The 17,500-nt window shown below is 42.3% G+C and overlaps 2 protein-coding genes across 3 annotated transcripts in view; one reads left to right on the top strand and one right to left on the bottom strand.

Annotated features, from left to right (window-relative positions):
• Positions 1-4,265, bottom strand: part of LOC138614625 (MICOS complex subunit Mic10-like) — a 6,829-nt gene extending 2,564 nt beyond the window's left edge. Inside the window, exon 1 of the mRNA XM_069688160.1 lies at positions 4,185-4,265. Coding sequence (XP_069544261.1) covers positions 4,185-4,245 — 61 coding nt within the window. The 5' untranslated portion in view covers positions 4,246-4,265. The remainder of the gene's footprint in view (positions 1-4,184) is intronic.
• A 735-nt stretch (positions 4,266-5,000) lies between these two features.
• Positions 5,001-17,500, top strand: part of capzb (capping actin protein of muscle Z-line subunit beta) — a 13,421-nt gene continuing 921 nt past the window's right edge. The window contains exons 1-9 of one of the 2 annotated variants that reach the window (XM_069688157.1): positions 5,002-5,359; positions 9,328-9,417; positions 11,630-11,751; positions 12,451-12,564; positions 12,648-12,789; positions 13,775-13,891; positions 13,978-14,043; positions 14,819-14,895; positions 15,227-15,330. In XM_069688157.1, the coding sequence (XP_069544258.1) occupies positions 5,357-5,359; positions 9,328-9,417; positions 11,630-11,751; positions 12,451-12,564; positions 12,648-12,789; positions 13,775-13,891; positions 13,978-14,043; positions 14,819-14,895; positions 15,227-15,320 (825 nt within the window). In that variant the 5' untranslated portion in view covers positions 5,002-5,356 and the 3' untranslated portion in view covers positions 15,321-15,330. Of the gene's footprint in view, positions 5,360-9,327; positions 9,418-11,629; positions 11,752-12,450; positions 12,565-12,647; positions 12,790-13,774; positions 13,892-13,977; positions 14,044-14,818; positions 14,896-15,226; positions 15,331-17,500 lie in introns of both variants that reach the window. The other variant, XM_069688158.1, reaches the window with a different exon arrangement.

The raw sequence follows: 17,500 nt of genomic DNA, 5'->3' as shown, positions 1-17,500 counted from the left end.
CTTTGTCTCCTGTGTCCGGTCCATCTCTGTCTCCGGTCTGTCTCTGTCTCTGGTCCGTCTCTGTCTCCGGTCTTTGTCTCCTGTCTCCGGTCCGTCTGTCTCCGGTCTGTCTCTGGTCCGTCTCTGTCTCCGGTCTTTGTCTCCTGTGTCCGGTCCATCTCTGTCTCCGGTCTGTCTCTGTCTCTGGTCCGTTTCTGTCTCCGGTCTTTGTCTCCTGTCTCCGGTCCGTCTCTGTCTCCGGTCTGTCTCTGTCTCCGGTCCGTCTCTGTCTCCGGTCTTTGTCTCCTGTCTCCGGTCCGTCTCTGTCTCCGGTCCGTCTCTGTCTCCGGTCCGTCTCTGTCTCTGGTCTTTGTCTCCTGTCTCCGGTCCGTCTCTGTCTCCGTCTCCTCTCTCCCTTTCTGAAGCCTGTGATTTTCCACTGACACTAACTCAGTAAATCACTGGCAGCGTCTGAAGGCAGATCAACATGTCCTCCTGGCGTCCTGTCTTCAGTCGGTCCATCTCCAAGGAGGACGAATCAGAACAAAAACATTTGTGCTGGAGACCGAGCTGAAGAACTCTGAGTTCTGCCAGCAAACAAAGTCCAGAGCTGCTTCATGCTGTTGTTCATGATTTAAAGAGGTTCTGAAACTGGCATCAATCATTGTGAGTTATTGAATTTAGTTGATATCAAAGCTCCAGTTGTTTAACAGAAGCTTTTTGATCAACATATTAAATTGAAATTGCTGACTTGTCATAAAGCACCATCATCACCTTCCCATCAGCCTCATCTGCACTTTGTGTTTATAATCATAAAGCTAACTCTTTAGCATCATCATTGTGGGCATATTAGCCTACAAATAGCTGCTAGCAGGGCTGCGAAGTCTTCGTCACTGGGACGTAGAAGGATGAAGATCTATGTGAGACACTCCAACTGAAATGCTGCAGACTGAGACTGCAACCATCAATAATACTGGATCATAATGCAGCTCAGCTTTTGGAGATGGAGATGCTTTTTGTTTTAAATATAACAATGAGAGGAGATGACTTTTTGTTTCCACTGACATTTTTAACTTTAACTTGTTTTTCCTTTACAGACGGCCCGTCTGGTCCAAGCCACCTCCATCTTGTTCCATTCATGCGGTCTTGCTTCTGAAGGACATCCACTATTAATTATTGTAAACAAAGCTGTCTCACTAACGTTGTTTACCAGCTTCTCAAATTAAATATGACATTTCCAATGAAAGCCAGTTGTTTCCTGTTCTGAGGAGGATGTTGCTGATTGTCTCCGTCTGCAGCATCAACGGGACATTTTATCACTGCTGACTAAAACTTTAACTTTGAACTGTTTACTGAAGCTGGTGAAACACTTTTACTGCAGAATCTGAACCTGCAGCACCAAATGTCAAAGTCACTTTGCTGTGGTCGTGTTATATTGTATTTAATAATCATAAGACTGTCTCAAAGTTAATGACTTATTATAGTAAAATACACATAATATAAATAATATAAATATAAGATAAATGACTGAATGTTCAGAGAAAGTTAGAAACTTAAATCCAACAACTTTCTGAGCAGAACATGAGCTGCAGCGTTTCTAAAGCCGGCAGCTCAAAGAAAACCACCATGCAGGCGTTTTCCATCTACCTGGACCCTCACGGAACCAAATAACACGGGTCAAACCTACCTGGACCCTCACGGAACCAAATAACACAGGTCAAACCTACCTGAACCCTCACGGAACCAAATAACACGGGTCAAACCTACCTGGACCCTCACGGAACCAAATAACACGGGTCAAACCTACCTGGACCCTCACGGAACCAAATAACACGGGTCAAACCTACCTGGACCCTCACGGAACCAAATAACACGGGTCAAACCTACCTGGACCCTCACGGAACCAAATAACACGGGTCAAACCTACCTGAACCCTCACGGAACCAAATAACACGGGTCAAACCTACCTGGACCCTCACGGAACCAAATAACACGGGTCAAACCTACCTGGACCCTCACGGAACCAAATAACACGGGTCAAACCTACCTGGATCCACACGGAACCAAATAACACGGGTCAAACCTACCTGGACCCTCACGGAACCAAATAACACGGGTCAAACCTACCTGGATCCACACGGAACCAAATAACACGGGTCAAACCTACCTGGATCCACACGGAACCAAATAACACGGGTCAAACCTACCTGGATCCACACGGAACCAAATAACACGGGTCAAACCTACCTGGATCCACACGGAACCAAATAACACGGGTCAAACCTACCTGGATCCACACGGAACCAAATAACACGGGTCAAACCTACCTGGACCCTCACGGAACCAAATAACACGGGTCAAACCTACCTGGACCCTCACGGAACCAAATAACACGGGTCAAACCTACCTGGATCCACTTGCTGCAAAAAAAGACCTTCTGATGGTGTTTAATCATCAAAACTAAAACATCTATTCATTTTAATATTAATGTTTTACAGGAAAAAAAAATAATTCTATTTTCAATTCAATCTGCTGTGACCTCCTCAGTACTGTCTGTCTGTCTCTCTCTCTATCTGTCTCTCTCTCTGTCTCTGTCACTCTCTATCTGTCTGTCTGTCTCTCTCTCTATCTGTCTCTCTCTCTGTCTCTGTCACTCTCTATCTGTCTGTCTGTCTCTTTCTCTATCTGTCTCTCTCTATCTGTCTCTCTCTCTGTCACTCTCTATCTGTCTGTCTGTCTCTCTGTCTCTCTCTTTCTCTATCTGTCTCTCTCTCCCTGTCGCTCTCTATCGGTCTCTCTGTCTATCTGTCTCTCTCTCTGTCTGTCTCTCTCTCTCTCTATCTGTCTATCTCTCTCTCTATCTGTCTCTCTCTCTTTGTCTATCTGTCTCTCTCTGTCTGTCTGTCTCAATCTCTCTGTCTATCTGTCTCTCTCTCTCTATCTATCTGTCTCCCTTTCTATTTGTCTCTCTGTCTGTCTGTCTCTCTCTCTCTCTCTCTCTCTCTCTCTCTGTCTGTCTGTCTGTCTCTCTATCTGTCTCTCTGTCTGTCTGTCTGTCTCTCTCTCTCTATCTCTCTGTCTCTCTCTCTATCTGTCTATCTGTCTCTCTCTCTCTGTCTATCTGTCTCTCTCTATCTGTCTCCCTCTCTCTCTCTCTGTCTGTCTGTCTCTCTCTATCTGTCTCTCTCTCTCTCTATCTGTCTCTCTGTCTCTCTATCTGTCTCTCTCTCTATCTGTCTCCCTCTCTATCTGTCTCTCTGTCTGTCTCTCTGTCTCCCTCTCTATCTGTCTCTCTCTATCTGTCTCCCTTTCTATTTGTCTCTCTGTCTGTCTGTCTCTCTCTATCTGTCTCTCTCTCTATCTATCTGTCTGTCTGTCTCTCTCTCTATCTCTCTGTCTATCTGTCTCCCTCTCTGTCTGTCTCTCTGTCTCCCTCTCTATCTGTCTCCCTTTCTATTTGTCTCTCTGTCTGTCTGTCTCTCTCTATCTGTCTCTCTCTCTCTCTATCTGTCTCTCCCTCTCTGTCTGTCTCTCTCTCTCTCTCTCTATCTGTCTCTCTCTATCTCTCTGTCTCTCTGTCTCCCTCTCTGTCTGTCTCTCTCTGTCTCTCTCTCTGTCTCTCTATCTGTCTCTCTGTCTCTCTGTCTGTCTGTCTCTCTCTCTGTCTGTCTGTCTGTGAAAAATGTATTCAGTCATTTTCGGACCAGCAGATGTTCAGTTTATTGTCATTTTCGGACCAAAAGAGGAAACATTCACATTTAAGAAGCTGGAATCAGAGAATATTAATATGTTATAATTTAAAAAAGACTCAAAACGACTAATCGAGTATTAAATAGTTATTACATAGTTATTATTTAGATTAATTTAAGAATATAACAGCTCAAAACGATTGATTACCAAACGAGCTGCTGATCACTTCTCTGTGAATCAATGTATAGATGACTCGACTAATCGATGAACAGGTAACATTATAAATAAGACGTCATTAAAACCGTTTTCAGCTCCGTCACAGTTAATATATTTATAGTTTAAAGCTTCAGAAGACAACTGTGACCTCAGAAAAGTGTCCCAGCGTGGAGACACTGATGTCCCGCTGGATAAGAGGACCTCGGCGTTAAGAACACCGTATTTACCGGCTGTAATAAACCGCTGAAAAACTAACGGCAGCAACAAATAAGGACATTAATGAATGAAACGGTCGTCACCTGTTTTCACGGCTGTATCCGCGAGGCAGCGGTCCCACTTCCGTCCGTGCTCTTCAGCCATGTTTCCTGCTCTCAGGCAGCTCCGCCAAATATCGCGAGAGGAACATAAAGTCACGTGAGAATCCGTCACCGCCAAAATGCTCCATTCACTGCTTCAAGATTATTAAATGCATTAATACGAGACTTCATATACAAGATTAATACATGTTAGTATTTTACCTTTTTGACCTTTTGGTTTCTTTCCTTTTTTTTAATCTCCTAAATAACACTTCCGTTAAATGAATATCAGTCTACTGTTTGATGTCTTTTCAAGAGTCATATCCCACATTTCTATAGAACAGCACATTCACACCTTATATGCAGTTTAATACAAATACGGGTTTTAATTTGGATATCTTTCATATTCAATTATATGCTGATAATCTGGTGTTTTATTTGACTTCATCTGATTTAAGTTTTAAATCAGATATTTAGGTCCCTTGTTATAATTCATATACATAGATGTAAGTCTACAGGCAACATACAATAACTTCTTTACATACATCATAATGAAGGCGGGAACAAACGTATTTCTTAAAACTGAACAAAAAGGACAAATAAACCAAAGGTGGTGTTAAAAGCACAAAATTAAAACAACATAGAGTAGAATGCTGCATTTTAGAGTAGCTTGTCTTTGAAAAACACAAATGCAGAAAAACGTTCATTTTAACCAACAATTATTGTTTTAATAATTTATAGAAGTGTAGTTATAATTATAAACAGAGCAGATGGCGCTGTGTGTTTTAGTTTTTTTCCTGAGGGACCGTAAACATAATGTTTGTGTCTGTTTCCAGTTATTGTTGATAAACAAACAGAGTTTGTTGTTGTTTGTTGTGTCGGACCGGCTGCCTGGCTGCCCGCGGCACCTCCTCTCGCTCCATACATGGTCATGCCTTTCTCGCTCCTTCGTGATTGGCTGCTGCGGAGAAACCCGGAGTGACCCGGACGTGCACGCGGCCGTCCTCCTTCCTGTCGCCCGGTTGAGGAAGTGGATTCGCTGACAGGGCTGGTTCAGAGGAGGCGAGCACATCTCCGAATAAACAACAACACAACAACCGGAGCCCCGAGGACGGTTTGAGAAGCCACAGCAGAGCCGACGGTGAAACGGTGAAACCCCGCTGAGAGCCGCAGACATGGTGAGGGCCGCGGGGAGCGGCGGGAGGGCCGCGGGGGGAGAGGCGCGGCGGTGGGGCTGTCTGCTACGGCGAAGGGGGCTCGGCTAGGCTAGGCTAGCTGGCTGGAAACCCGGGAGGGGCCGACAGGTATAAATCAGCGCCGAACATGCAGCCTGCACCGCGGGCAGAACTTCACGGAACCACCGGGAACTCCGAGTTAGCTCCGTGGCTAAGCTAGCCGCTGTTCCTGTCTGCTAGCTGCTAACAGCTAGCTGTGCTCCGTAGACACGAAGGGAGCGCTGGATGTTTTGGACCGGACCGGTTCGTTCATAGGACCGGACCGGTTCGTTCATAGGACCGGTGAAGGAGTCCCGATATATCCCACAATCCTTCAGTCCTGGACACACAGGCTAAAATAGTCCAGAGCCTGTAGCTAAAATAAGACCTCTCCTCCGGTTCCCGACCAAGACCGGCTGTCAGGACACCTCATCAGGAGGTTCCACTCCGTCACACTGTTTACTGACTCCTGCTGGCTCTCCTCATGTTAACTCCTCATTTTAACTCCTCATGTTCATCCGGAACTCTTCTTGTATAATCTTGTTTATGAGTTTTAGCTCTGCAGCACTTCCACATGAAGAGCAGCTGGTTCTCATCAGAGTCACCTCCTCCATCCTCCCCCCTCCCCTCCCCTCCTCCCCCGCTCTCCCCTCACCCCGGGGTTGTTGGTCTGAGGGAGTGTTTACTGGGAGACCAGCAGCCCCAGTGAACCCAGTGGAGGAGCTGCAGGTGTGGGATGGAGCCGACTGACCCATCATCTGACAGATGTGTGGACAGATGTGTGGACAGATGTGTGGACAGGCGGAGAGCAAACAGGGTTTCTGTTATGATCAGTCACCTTTCAGCTAAATGTTTAGTCGGTTGGTTCTCTCCTTTAAATGGTGTCGGTTGGATCCGATCGGAGGTGAATCAGTAAACTGTGTTTGGTTTAAACACGTACGGAGTTACACCACCACGGTGAACATGTGAACAGACATCAGAGAAGCTGTTTTACAGCTGCTGCTGCTGCTGTGATGGTTTTAATGTCCTTCCTTGTTGGTTTTGGATGAGCCTTTCAAAAGGGATCTTCATAGTCTGTGTTTTTCTTCCGTTTTGTTTGTTAGTTGGAGTTTAAATGACGTTAATCATGTCAGAATAGAAGCTTTTATCTCCACTCAGGAGTTATACAATTTGTATTAAAGTAAATTTGGGTACTTAAAGGACTTTTAAATACTTGAATCCTGGTGAAATATGTTGAAGATACGTTGAAGATCTGTTTCTAGGATAACCAACGACATGTCGGGATTATCTGAAACACGTCTTGTTTTTCATGCTTCTGTACATTTTCCGTCACATTCCCCAGAGTTTCGTGTTGCGGCTGGTTGGTCGTCGCTGCTCGCTTCATATTTCAGGGAGGGAAACCCCTGAGGGAAGGCTACGCTCTGCAGCCCTCTGGCATTAATAACCTCTTCAATTAGTCTTCTTAAAGTGGAATATTTCATATTTGTCTTTTCCTTAAACTGATGCATGACAAAGATGCCGTCGCAGTAGATGGAGAAATGTTACTTTTTGGAGGAAACGTCTCCTACAGGAGACAACATGGAGGAATGTGGAGGAGACGACAGCCTGCAGCTTCTCCAACTCTAGTTTATTGGAAACGTCGACTACGTTGTCAAACATGTCGGGTGACTCTGAACATCACAAAACCAGCTTCAGACAAAGGAGGTGACTTCAGTCGGGCTGAACTGAAGATTTACAGATAATTTGGGGGTCAAAAGTTTTGTGCAGTTCAGTTTTGATTGTTAGTTTGTTACGCAACCAACATGGTCTGCAGTATTTCTGATCAGTCAATTTGTTTGTGGACAAAAAAATATATCACACCAACTGCTTTAATAATTGATTAGTCATTTATAGTGATTTTTTAAATGAAATAATTCTTTAATCTTCTGACTGCAGCTTTTTAAATTAAATTTTTCCTGTTTCCTTCAGTCCTCTTTGATAACAAACTGAATATATTTCAGTTGTTTATTATTGGACACAACAAGACACCCAACAAAACCTGTGTTCAGTTCTTACTGATTTAATCTGACTGTGCCCACATGAGGAGCTGTCTGATTCAGCTCAGCAGGTGATCAATCGCCTCGTACCTTCACTTCACAGTTATTAATCAGAGTGTCGGGGCAAAACAGAAAACCTTTCAAAAGTAGAGACAATCGGTAAAAATACATCGTTGCTCTTCTGGTCCGACACGAGGCCGACAAGGGTGTGATGATCACAGGTTCACTGTTCATGGTAAAACAACAGTCTTACAAACTCACAACCTTCACATCTTTTAGTTTGTCCAAATAAAATCTATTACTAAACGTTATCAGCACATGAAACCACACGTTGAAGAAAAATAACGCAGCAGAGCATCGACGAACAGACTGAAAACTTGATTTATCGGATAAATAAAATAATAATATATATATATATATATATATATATATATATATATAAGAAATTTCCCCTCGGGGATTAATAAAGTGTATAAAATTTAAAAAAAAGAAGAAGTTTATCCTGATGATAGCTGGGTAGTCACCTGTGGGTAGTAGTCACCTTTTGCCTCACTCACCTGCTGCTCTGATGATCAGCTGACAGATATTCTGAGACGCATATGTCCTCTGATGTGTGTGTTTTCCTCCATGTTTTCTAGCCTCCCTGATCCAGCATCTCCGACCTCTCTGCTCTCTGCAGAATATTCACATGATGAATCATGAGTTGTGTTCAGTCTGCTGAGCTGGAAACGTCGGGGTGTGAATGTTCCTGTGGCAGGTCTTTACGTCTCTGCTGTTCTGGAGGGTCGGAGGGTCGATTCAGAGGACCTCGGTCCTTTTACGTATATCCTCCTCCATGATACAGCTCACATTAAAAGTAGTCTGCCTCAGTGATTCAGTGTTAAAGTTATGCTTTTCTAGAGAACTTCATCAGCACAGCAGGATGTTTATTTACAGGATAGAGTCATTATTTCAAGACTGCATCAAACTAATAACCACATGACCACTAAAACAAGCGCTGATTGGTGGAATCATTCTTAAAAATTCATGCAGGCCATCAAAGGACCCTTTCAGTATTTCTTCTGCACATAAATATGTTTCAAAGTTTATAATATCCTAATGTGAAGCTTCAGTGGTCTGAGTTTGTTAAATGAAGACGGTGTCGAAGAAAAACGGCATGTTTTCCTCGTTGATCTGCAGCGAACACATTTTAACATAACGAGGACATTTTCCATCAGAAGGTCTGATGGTAGAAGGAGATTGATGAACTAGGAGCTGGTCTGTAGACGCCAGCCAGCCTCTCTGGAGGCCGGCTCTGTTTCCGCCTCTGGTGTCTAAATGGAGAAGTTCGGTGCATGTTTGACAACCGGCTGCATTATTTACAGACATAAAGAAACTATGAATGTAGTTTTATTAACCTGAAAACACCAACAGACCAGAGGCACTCAATACAATCTTCATCTGAGGTTGAACTTCAATGTAGGATGAGTTATAAATATCACCTAATATATACTGAACAGTATAAAGTTGAATACAGTTTAATAGAAGCTGTTTACAGACAGTTAGAAACCACAGAAACATTCTGCTATATAATTGTGGAGTTTGGAGAGGAGAGAGAGAAGAGCAGCATAGAGTGTTCAGACTGATTGGTGTTGAAGACTAAAGATCTTTTGTTCGATCTTCCTCCTTCATGCGGTGTTGGACCTTCTGCAATTTCTGTAGAACAACTTAAAAAAACAACTGAAGACACATCTGTTGAAATCGGCCTTTACTCTTTCCCTTTCTCATATTGTTAACATTTCTTTTGATGTTATTGTTGTGAAGCATTTTGTGACTTTGTCTGTGAAAGGTTCCATAATAAATAATATAAATATCATAAGATATAAACTGTAATCTGTGTCGTCTGTTGTGTTTCAGAACGACCAGCAGCTGGACTGTGCTCTAGACCTGATGAGGCGTCTGCCTCCTCAGCAGATCGAGAAAAACCTCAGTGACCTCATCGACCTGGTGAGTTAATGACCTCACAGGATGAACACATACACACACATACACACACACACACACACACACACACACACACACACACACACACACACACACACACACACACACACACACACACACACGTTAGGTTTAACGTGTTCTTTTTAATGTTTTCAGTTTGCTGTGTTAGTTTTAACGTGTTCGGCTTAATGTGTTCGGTTTAACGTGTTCTTTTTAACGTGTTCGGCTTAATGTGTTCGGTTTTCCGTGTTCTTTTTAACGTGTTAGGTTTGCCGTGTTCTTTTTAACGTGTTAGGTTTTCCGTGTTCTTTTTAACGTGTTAGGTTTGCCGTGTTCTTTTTAACGTGTTAGGTTTTCCGTGTTCTTTTTAACGTGTTAGGTTTGCCGTGTTCTTTTTAACGTGTTAGGTTTAACGTGTTCTTTTTAACGTGTTAGGTTTAACGTGTTCTTTTTAACGTGTTAGGTTTTCCGTGTTCTTTTTAACGTGTTAGGTTTAACGTGTTCTTTTTAACGTGTTCGGCTTAATGTGTTCGGTTTTCCGTGTTCTTTTTAACGTGTTAGGTTTGCCGTGTTCTTTTTAATGTGTTAGGTTTAACGTATTCTTTTTAACGTGTTAGGTTTAACGTGTTCTTTTTAACGTGTTAGGTTTACCGTATTCTTTTTAACATGTTAGGTTTACCGTGTTCTTTTTAACGTGTTAGGTTTAACGTGTTCTTTTTAACGTGTTAGGTTTAACGTGTTAGGTTTACCGTGTTCTTTTTAACGTGTTAGGTTTAACGTGTTAGGTTTAACGTGTTCTTTTTAACGTGTTAGGTTTAACGTGTTAGGTTTAATGTGTTCTTTTTAACGTGTTAGGTTTACCGTGTTCTTTTTAACGTGTTAGGTTTACCATGTTCTTTTGAACATGTTAGGTTTACCGTGTTCTTTTTAACGTGTTAGGTTTACCGTGTTCTTTTTAACATGTTAGGTTTACCGTGTTCTTTTTAACGTGTTAGGTTTAACGTGTTCTTTTTAACGTGTTAGGTTTAATGTGTTCTTTTTAACGTGTTAGGTTTACCGTGTTCTTTTTAACGTGTTAGGTTTACCATGTTCTTTTTAACATTTTAGGTTTACCGTGTTAGGTTTACCGTGTTCTTTTTAACGTGTTAGGTTTACCGTGTTCTTTTTAACATGTTAGGTTTACCGTGTTAGGTTTACCGGAGCAGCTCCAGCTCAGGCTCCATCAGACACATCAGATCACACTTCCACCTGTTTCCACTGCAGCTTGTTTTGTAGGTAGATCCGCTCCTTCTGAGCCGGACCCCTCCCCCCCTCACCTTCCTCCTCTCTCACCTTTCACACACACCCTCCACCCTCCCCCGACAGCTCCTCTCTCTTAAGCTTGCAACCGCTGTGTCCGCTTGTTAGTGATGATTATCACAGCTGTCAATCACCTGCACTGCCGGATGCTGTTTGGCTCCTAAAAACACAGTCACCTGGAATCACCTCTTCCTCCTCTTCGTCCTCTTCCTCCTCCTCTCTGATCTCTGTTTTCTACCTGACCTAGCTGGGCTTTGTCTTTCAGCCAGGTGTGTGTGTGTGTCTGTGTCTGTGTCTGTGTCTGTGTCTGTCTGTCTGTCTGTCTGTCTGTGTGTGTTTGTATGTGTCTGTCTGTGTGTGTGTGTGTCTCTCTGTGTGTGTGTGTGTGTCTGTCCGTGTGTGTGTGTGTGTGTGTGTGTGTGTGTGTGTGTGTGTGTGTGTGTGTGTGTTTTGTGTCTGTCTGTGTGTGTGTCTCTGTCTGTCTGTCTGTCTGTCTGTCTGTCTGTCTGTCTGTCTGTCTGTGTGTGTGTGTGTGTGTGTGTGTGTGTGTGTGTGTGTGTGTGTGTGTGTGTGTGTGTGTGTGTGTGTGTGTGTGTGTGTGTGTGTGTGTGTTTTCAGGACAACAGGGCTTCCTTTGTGTCTCTGCTGTGATGCAGGAGGATGTCCCGAGGTACTGAGGGGTCTCCGTGTCCCTCTGTGAGAACTAATTTGTCCCCCTCATCCTCCACATATTAAGTTTCTGCAGATATTTTATTGTCTTCTTCTTTTTGGCTGAAACTGGACTGAGAGAAAGACGAGAGCTTTAAAGTAACAAAATATCTCAGTCTGATGTCTCGTGCTCTTTAAGTCATGCAGAACATATTTAATGAGATGTGAGGAGCTCAGATGTATTTTCTTCTCTGTGTTTTATTTCCAGGTGCCCAGTCTGTGTGAGGACCTGCTGTCCTCTGTGGACCAGCCCCTGAAGATCGCCCGTGACAAGGTGGTGGGGAAAGACTACCTGCTCTGTGATTACAACCGAGACGGCGACTCCTACAGGTGGACTTCATGACTGCACTTCAGTCATAGAACAGAAACATGAAGTACATTAGAAAACTGGCCACAGACAGTTACTGACAGCAGGGACCTTTTCTGAACAAACAAAACAAACGCTGCAGCTCAAAATCCACTTTTTGTCAAATATATTTGATCAGAATCAACACGTGGAACAGGAATAAAGTGAATTATAATGTTGAACCACACGGACACGTAGTTTGAGTTTAATTTTAAATATTAACTGCTGGATGTTCTTGTGTCACGACAGTCTGGTGTTCATCAGGGACAAACTGAGTCTGTATAACAGTTCAATTTAGCAGTAGTTCTTATTCAAGAAGAAATACCACGTTGTTCTCTCAAAACTGGAAAGTTGAATTCACAATTAATAATATGTCACGTTGCTCATTTCAGTAAACTGATTATTTTAATTATTGATCAAAAAAATTTCTGGCTTTTTTTTTATCATTATAGTGATTTTTAATGTTGGGACAAAACAACATTTTTTGGTTTTTATATCAAAATTTAAATAAAAACTGAACTCATTATTGTAAATGACTAATTCACTATAATTTAGTGAAATATGTGGATCTCCTGCAGCAGCTTCCTGTCACTGAAGTGACTGAAGGTTTACAGACACTTCATGATGTCACCACGTCTGATGTGTACTCGGACCCTCGTTAACTCTGACCTCTCACCCCTCAGATCCCCGTGGAGTAATAAGTACGAACCTCCCATCGAGGATGGAGCGATGCCTTCAGCTCGCCTCAGGAAACTGGAGGTTGAAGCCAACAATGCCTTCGACCAGTACAGAGATCTGTGAGTAGCAGCAGATCTAACGGGGAGCTTCAGACACACCGTCTGTGTCGTCCTCTTGTGACCTCTGACCTCTTCGTCCTCAGGTACTTCGAGGGGGGCGTGTCTTCCGTGTACCTGTGGGACCTGGATCATGGCTTTGCAGGAGTTATTCTCATCAAGAAGGCCGGCGACGGATCCAAGAAGATCAAGGGGTGCTGGGACTCCATCCACGTGGTGGAGGTGCAGGTGGGTGCCGACGATCACGTCTGAAAACACACTTTTATTCATGAAAGTTAACCTGTGGTCATATGACGGTAACATGACAGTAACGTGGCAGTAACATGATGGTAACGTGACAGTAATGTGACAGTAATATGACGGTAACATGACAGTAACGTGGCAGTAATATGAGGGTAACGTGACAGTAATGTGACAGTAATATGACGGTAATGTGACAGTAATGTGACAGTAATGTGACGGTAATGTGACAGTAATGTGGCAGTAATATGACGGTAATGTGACAGTAATATGACGGTAATGTGACAGTAATGTGGCGGTAATGTGACAGTAATGTGACGGTAATGTGACAGTAATGTGGCAGTAATATGACGGTAATGTGACAGTAATGTGACGGTAGTGTGACAGTAATGTGACGGTAGTGTGACGGTAATGTGACGGTAATGTGACAGTAATGTGGCGGTAATATGACAGTAATGTGGCAGTAATATGACGGTAATGTGACAGTAATATGACGGTAATGTGACAGTAATGTGGCGGTAATATGACAGTAATGTGGCAGTAACATGACGGTAATGTGACAGTAATATGACGGTAATGTGACAGTAATGTGACGGTAATGTGACAGTAATATGACGGTAATGTGACAGTAATGTGACGGTAGTGTGACAGTAATGTGACGGTAGTGTGACAGTAATGTGACAGTAATGTGACGGTAATGTGACAGTAATGTGACGGTAATATGACGGTAACGTGGCAGTAATATAGTGGTAACGTGACGGTAGCGTGATGGTAACACGAAGATAACGTGACGGTAGCATGATGGTAACGGGAAGATAACGTGGTGGTGACGTGGCGGTAACGTGACGGTAACGTAACGTTAATGTGACGTGGCGGTGAAGGTAACGTGGCAGTGACGTGACGTGTAACGTGACGGTAACGTTGTGTGAAACTGAATACTATTTGTGCTTGTTGTGTGTGTTTGTGTGAACAGGAGAAGTCCAGCGGTCGCACTGCTCACTACAAACTCACCTCCACCGTCATGCTGTGGCTCCAGACAACCAAGACCGGCTCCGGCACCATGAACCTGGGGGGCAGCCTCACGAGACAGGTGGGGGGGGGCGCTACACTCAACACAAGCCTGCTGCTGACTTTATCCAGCCGGAATGTTGTTCATGAAGTCTGCTTGTTTCACAGATGGAGAAAGACGAGACGGTCGGAGAGTCCTCACCTCACATCGCCAACATCGGACGCCTCGTTGAAGTCAGTAGAGATGATGTTATCAGAGTTTGTTGTTGTTAAAGCAGGAAGATCACTGCAGTCTTACTGATGAGGATGATGAGAATCAGGGCTGCTGATATTTAAAGAGCTTTAAAAGTCACAGTGTACTCACACTAATCTGGAAGCAGCCGTGTGATAATTAAACTAAATACATCAACAAACTATCATCAAAGTAAATATGTAATGTGAAAAAAAACACTTAAAACTTGTAAAGGAGGATCTTCATTTTATTTATTTATTCATTTTAAAGGCATCCTGATTATATGTTCATATATTTATTACATATGTTTATTATATTACATGATATGTTCATATATTTATTATATTACATGATATGTTCATATGTTTATTATATTACATATGTTCATATATTTATTACATATGTTCATATGTTTATTATGTTACATGATATGTTCATATATTTATTATATTACATATGTTCATATATTTATTACATGATATGTTCATATATTTATTATATTACATATGTTCATATATTTATTACATGATATGTTCATATATTTATTATATTACATATGTTCATATGTTTATTACATATGTTCATATATTTATTACATGATATGTTCATATATTTATTACATGATATGTTCATATGTTTATTACATGATATGTTCATATGTTTATTACATGATATGTTTATATATATATATATTTACATGGAACGCTGCCTTGTTTAAATGGAACATAAAGTTCTGAACGACGCTGAACATTTAGACCGTCTTCATTCTTGTTTCAGGACATGGAGAACAAGATCCGCTCCACACTGAATGAAATCTACTTTGGGAAGACCAAAGACATCGTCAACGGCCTGAGGTACTGCTACCTGACAGGGTCACTTCCTGTGACATCACATCCTGTCAGCACCTCTGTTCTTCTGAATGTCTGTCAGTCACTTTACTTCTTATACAGGACGGACGTTCAGGACTCTGTAGTAACATAAGTCTGATATTTAGTTCCTCCCTCCTCCTCCTCCTCCACCAATCTTTTTTTTTTTTGTTATTACTTTTTCGTTCCACATTTCCAGTGTCCCTCTTATCGTTGTCTGTCCTCTGGTTAATCCCTCTGTGCCCTCTTCCTCCTCCTCCATCCTCATATTCCTCCTCCTTCCTCTTCCTCCTCCTCCATCCTCCTCTTCCTCCTCCAGATCTATTGAGTCTTTGCCTGATAACCAAAAGTACCGTCAGCTCCAGAAGGAGCTGTCCCAGGTTCTGACCCAGCGTCAGATCTTCATAGACTAGCGGGTCAGAGGTACAGCAGCATGGAGGACATGTTTGTAACATGTGTTCTGAACTCTAACTGCACGTCCTCCAGGTGTCCCCGAGAACACACATTTAATATGAGGAACACATAGAGAAGCTTCTCTGTGTGTGTGTGTGTGTGTGTGTGTGTGTGTGTGTGTGTGTGTGTGTGTGTGTGTGTGTGTGTGTGTGTGTGTGTGTGTGTGTGTGTGTGTGTTGTTGTTGTTGTTGTTGAGGAGTAACGAGCACTCACCCTGTCAGTATTTAAATGAGTCACCACCGGCTCGTTCGGCTGTTTGTTGCCTAATAAGAATTTTTGATGTCGTGTTTATTTGTCCCGTCGAAGGAAACGTGTGTGAAATAAAAAGATAAAAAGTTTATCAGATCACTGTAAACATGAAGTAAACATATAGTAAACATGAAATGAACATATAGTAAACATGCAGTAAACATGAAGTGAACATGCAGTAAACATGCAGTAAGCATGAAGTAAACATGCAGTGAATATGCCGTAAACATGCAGCGAAATCCAGTGAACATCCAGTAAACATGCAGTGAACATGTAGTAAACATGAAGTGAACATGAAGTAAACATGCAGTGAACATGCAGTAAACATGAAGTGAACATGCAGTAAACATGAAGTGAACATACAGTAAACATGAAGTAAACATGCAGTAAACATGAAGTAAACATGCAGTAAACATGAAGTGAACATGCAGTAAACATGAAGTGAACATGAAGTGAACATGCAGTAAACATGAAGTGAACATGCAGTAAACATGAAGTGAACATGAAGTGAACATGCAGTAAACATGAAGTGAACATACAGTAAACATGAAGTGAACATGCAGTGAACATGAAGTGAACATGCAGTAAACATGAAGTGAACATGCAGTGAACATGTAGTAAACATGCAGTAAACATGCAGTAAACATGAAGTAAACATGCAGTGAACATGCAGTAAACATGAAGTGAACATGCAGTAAACATGAAGTGAACATACAGTAAACATGAAGTAAACATGCAGTAAACATGAAGTAAACATGCAGTAAACATGAAGTGAACATGCAGTAAACATGAAGTGAACATGAAGTGAACATGCAGTAAACATGAAGTGAACATGCAGTAAACATGAAGTGAACATGAAGTGAACATGCAGTAAACATGAAGTGAACATACAGTAAACATGAAGTGAACATGCAGTGAACATGAAGTGAACATGCAGTAAACATGAAGTGAACATGCAGTGAACATGTAGTAAACATGCAGTAAACATGCAGTGAACATGAAGTGAACATGCAGTAAACATGAAGTAAACATGAAGTGAACATGCAGTGAACATGTAGTAAACATGCAGTAAACATGAAGTGAACATGCAGTAAACATGAAGTGAACATACAGTAAACATGCAGTAAACATGCAGTAAACATGAAGTGAACATGCAGTAAACATGCAGTAAACATGCAGTAAACATGCAGTAAACATGAAGTGAACATGCAGTAAACATGAAGTGAACATGCAGTGAAAATAAGTTTCATCATTTTTTTTCCCCTTAAATTAAATCTTTTTCTCCTCATTTCCTGCATCAGCTTGTTTTTCCTGGTTCTTCTTCTACTCTCTAATGACTGATGATAGTCTGCCTCAACCTCCTGTAATTAATCTGAAAGTGTGAATCACAAAAATAGTTTTTACTGCCTGCTAACAAGCCGAACTGTGGTTGAGTTGGATCCGGACCGAGATACCTGTTCCCTGTTCTGATGTTTCACACCTGCTGTGGTGGTTTGTGTTAAATCACCCTGAAGCTCGTCTGAAAGGTAGAAAATGTCTCGGATGATAAAAAGTACTGGAGGAGATCCAGCAGGTTCAAAACTGGATTTCACTGCATGCAGACCAACAAACTGGATGTTCCATGTGTGCCGTGTTCATACATGTAATGTGTTGATCCTCCGTGTTCTCCTCAGAGAAGACGTGGAAACTAACTAACATGCTAACAGTTTTACTCCTGGACCTTCAGAGAGTCTGTCTGTCCTCCTGTTTGACCTCCACTGACACTCTCTCTCCTCTCTCCCTTCTCTCCCCTCTCTCTTCTCTCTCTCCCCTCTCTCTCCTCTCTCTCTCCTCTCTCTCTCTCTCTCTCTCTCTCTCTCTCTCTCTCTCTCTCTCTCTCCTCTGTTTCTCC

The sequence above is a fragment of the Brachyistius frenatus genome, unplaced genomic scaffold, assembly GCF_029030835.1.
Source record: "Brachyistius frenatus isolate BFR_SWC_R1_liver_20210118 unplaced genomic scaffold, ASM2903083v1 Contig_535, whole genome shotgun sequence".
Taxonomy (NCBI): domain Eukaryota; kingdom Metazoa; phylum Chordata; class Actinopteri; family Embiotocidae; genus Brachyistius; species Brachyistius frenatus.
This window is presented reverse-complemented; position numbering and strand designations above follow the sequence as displayed.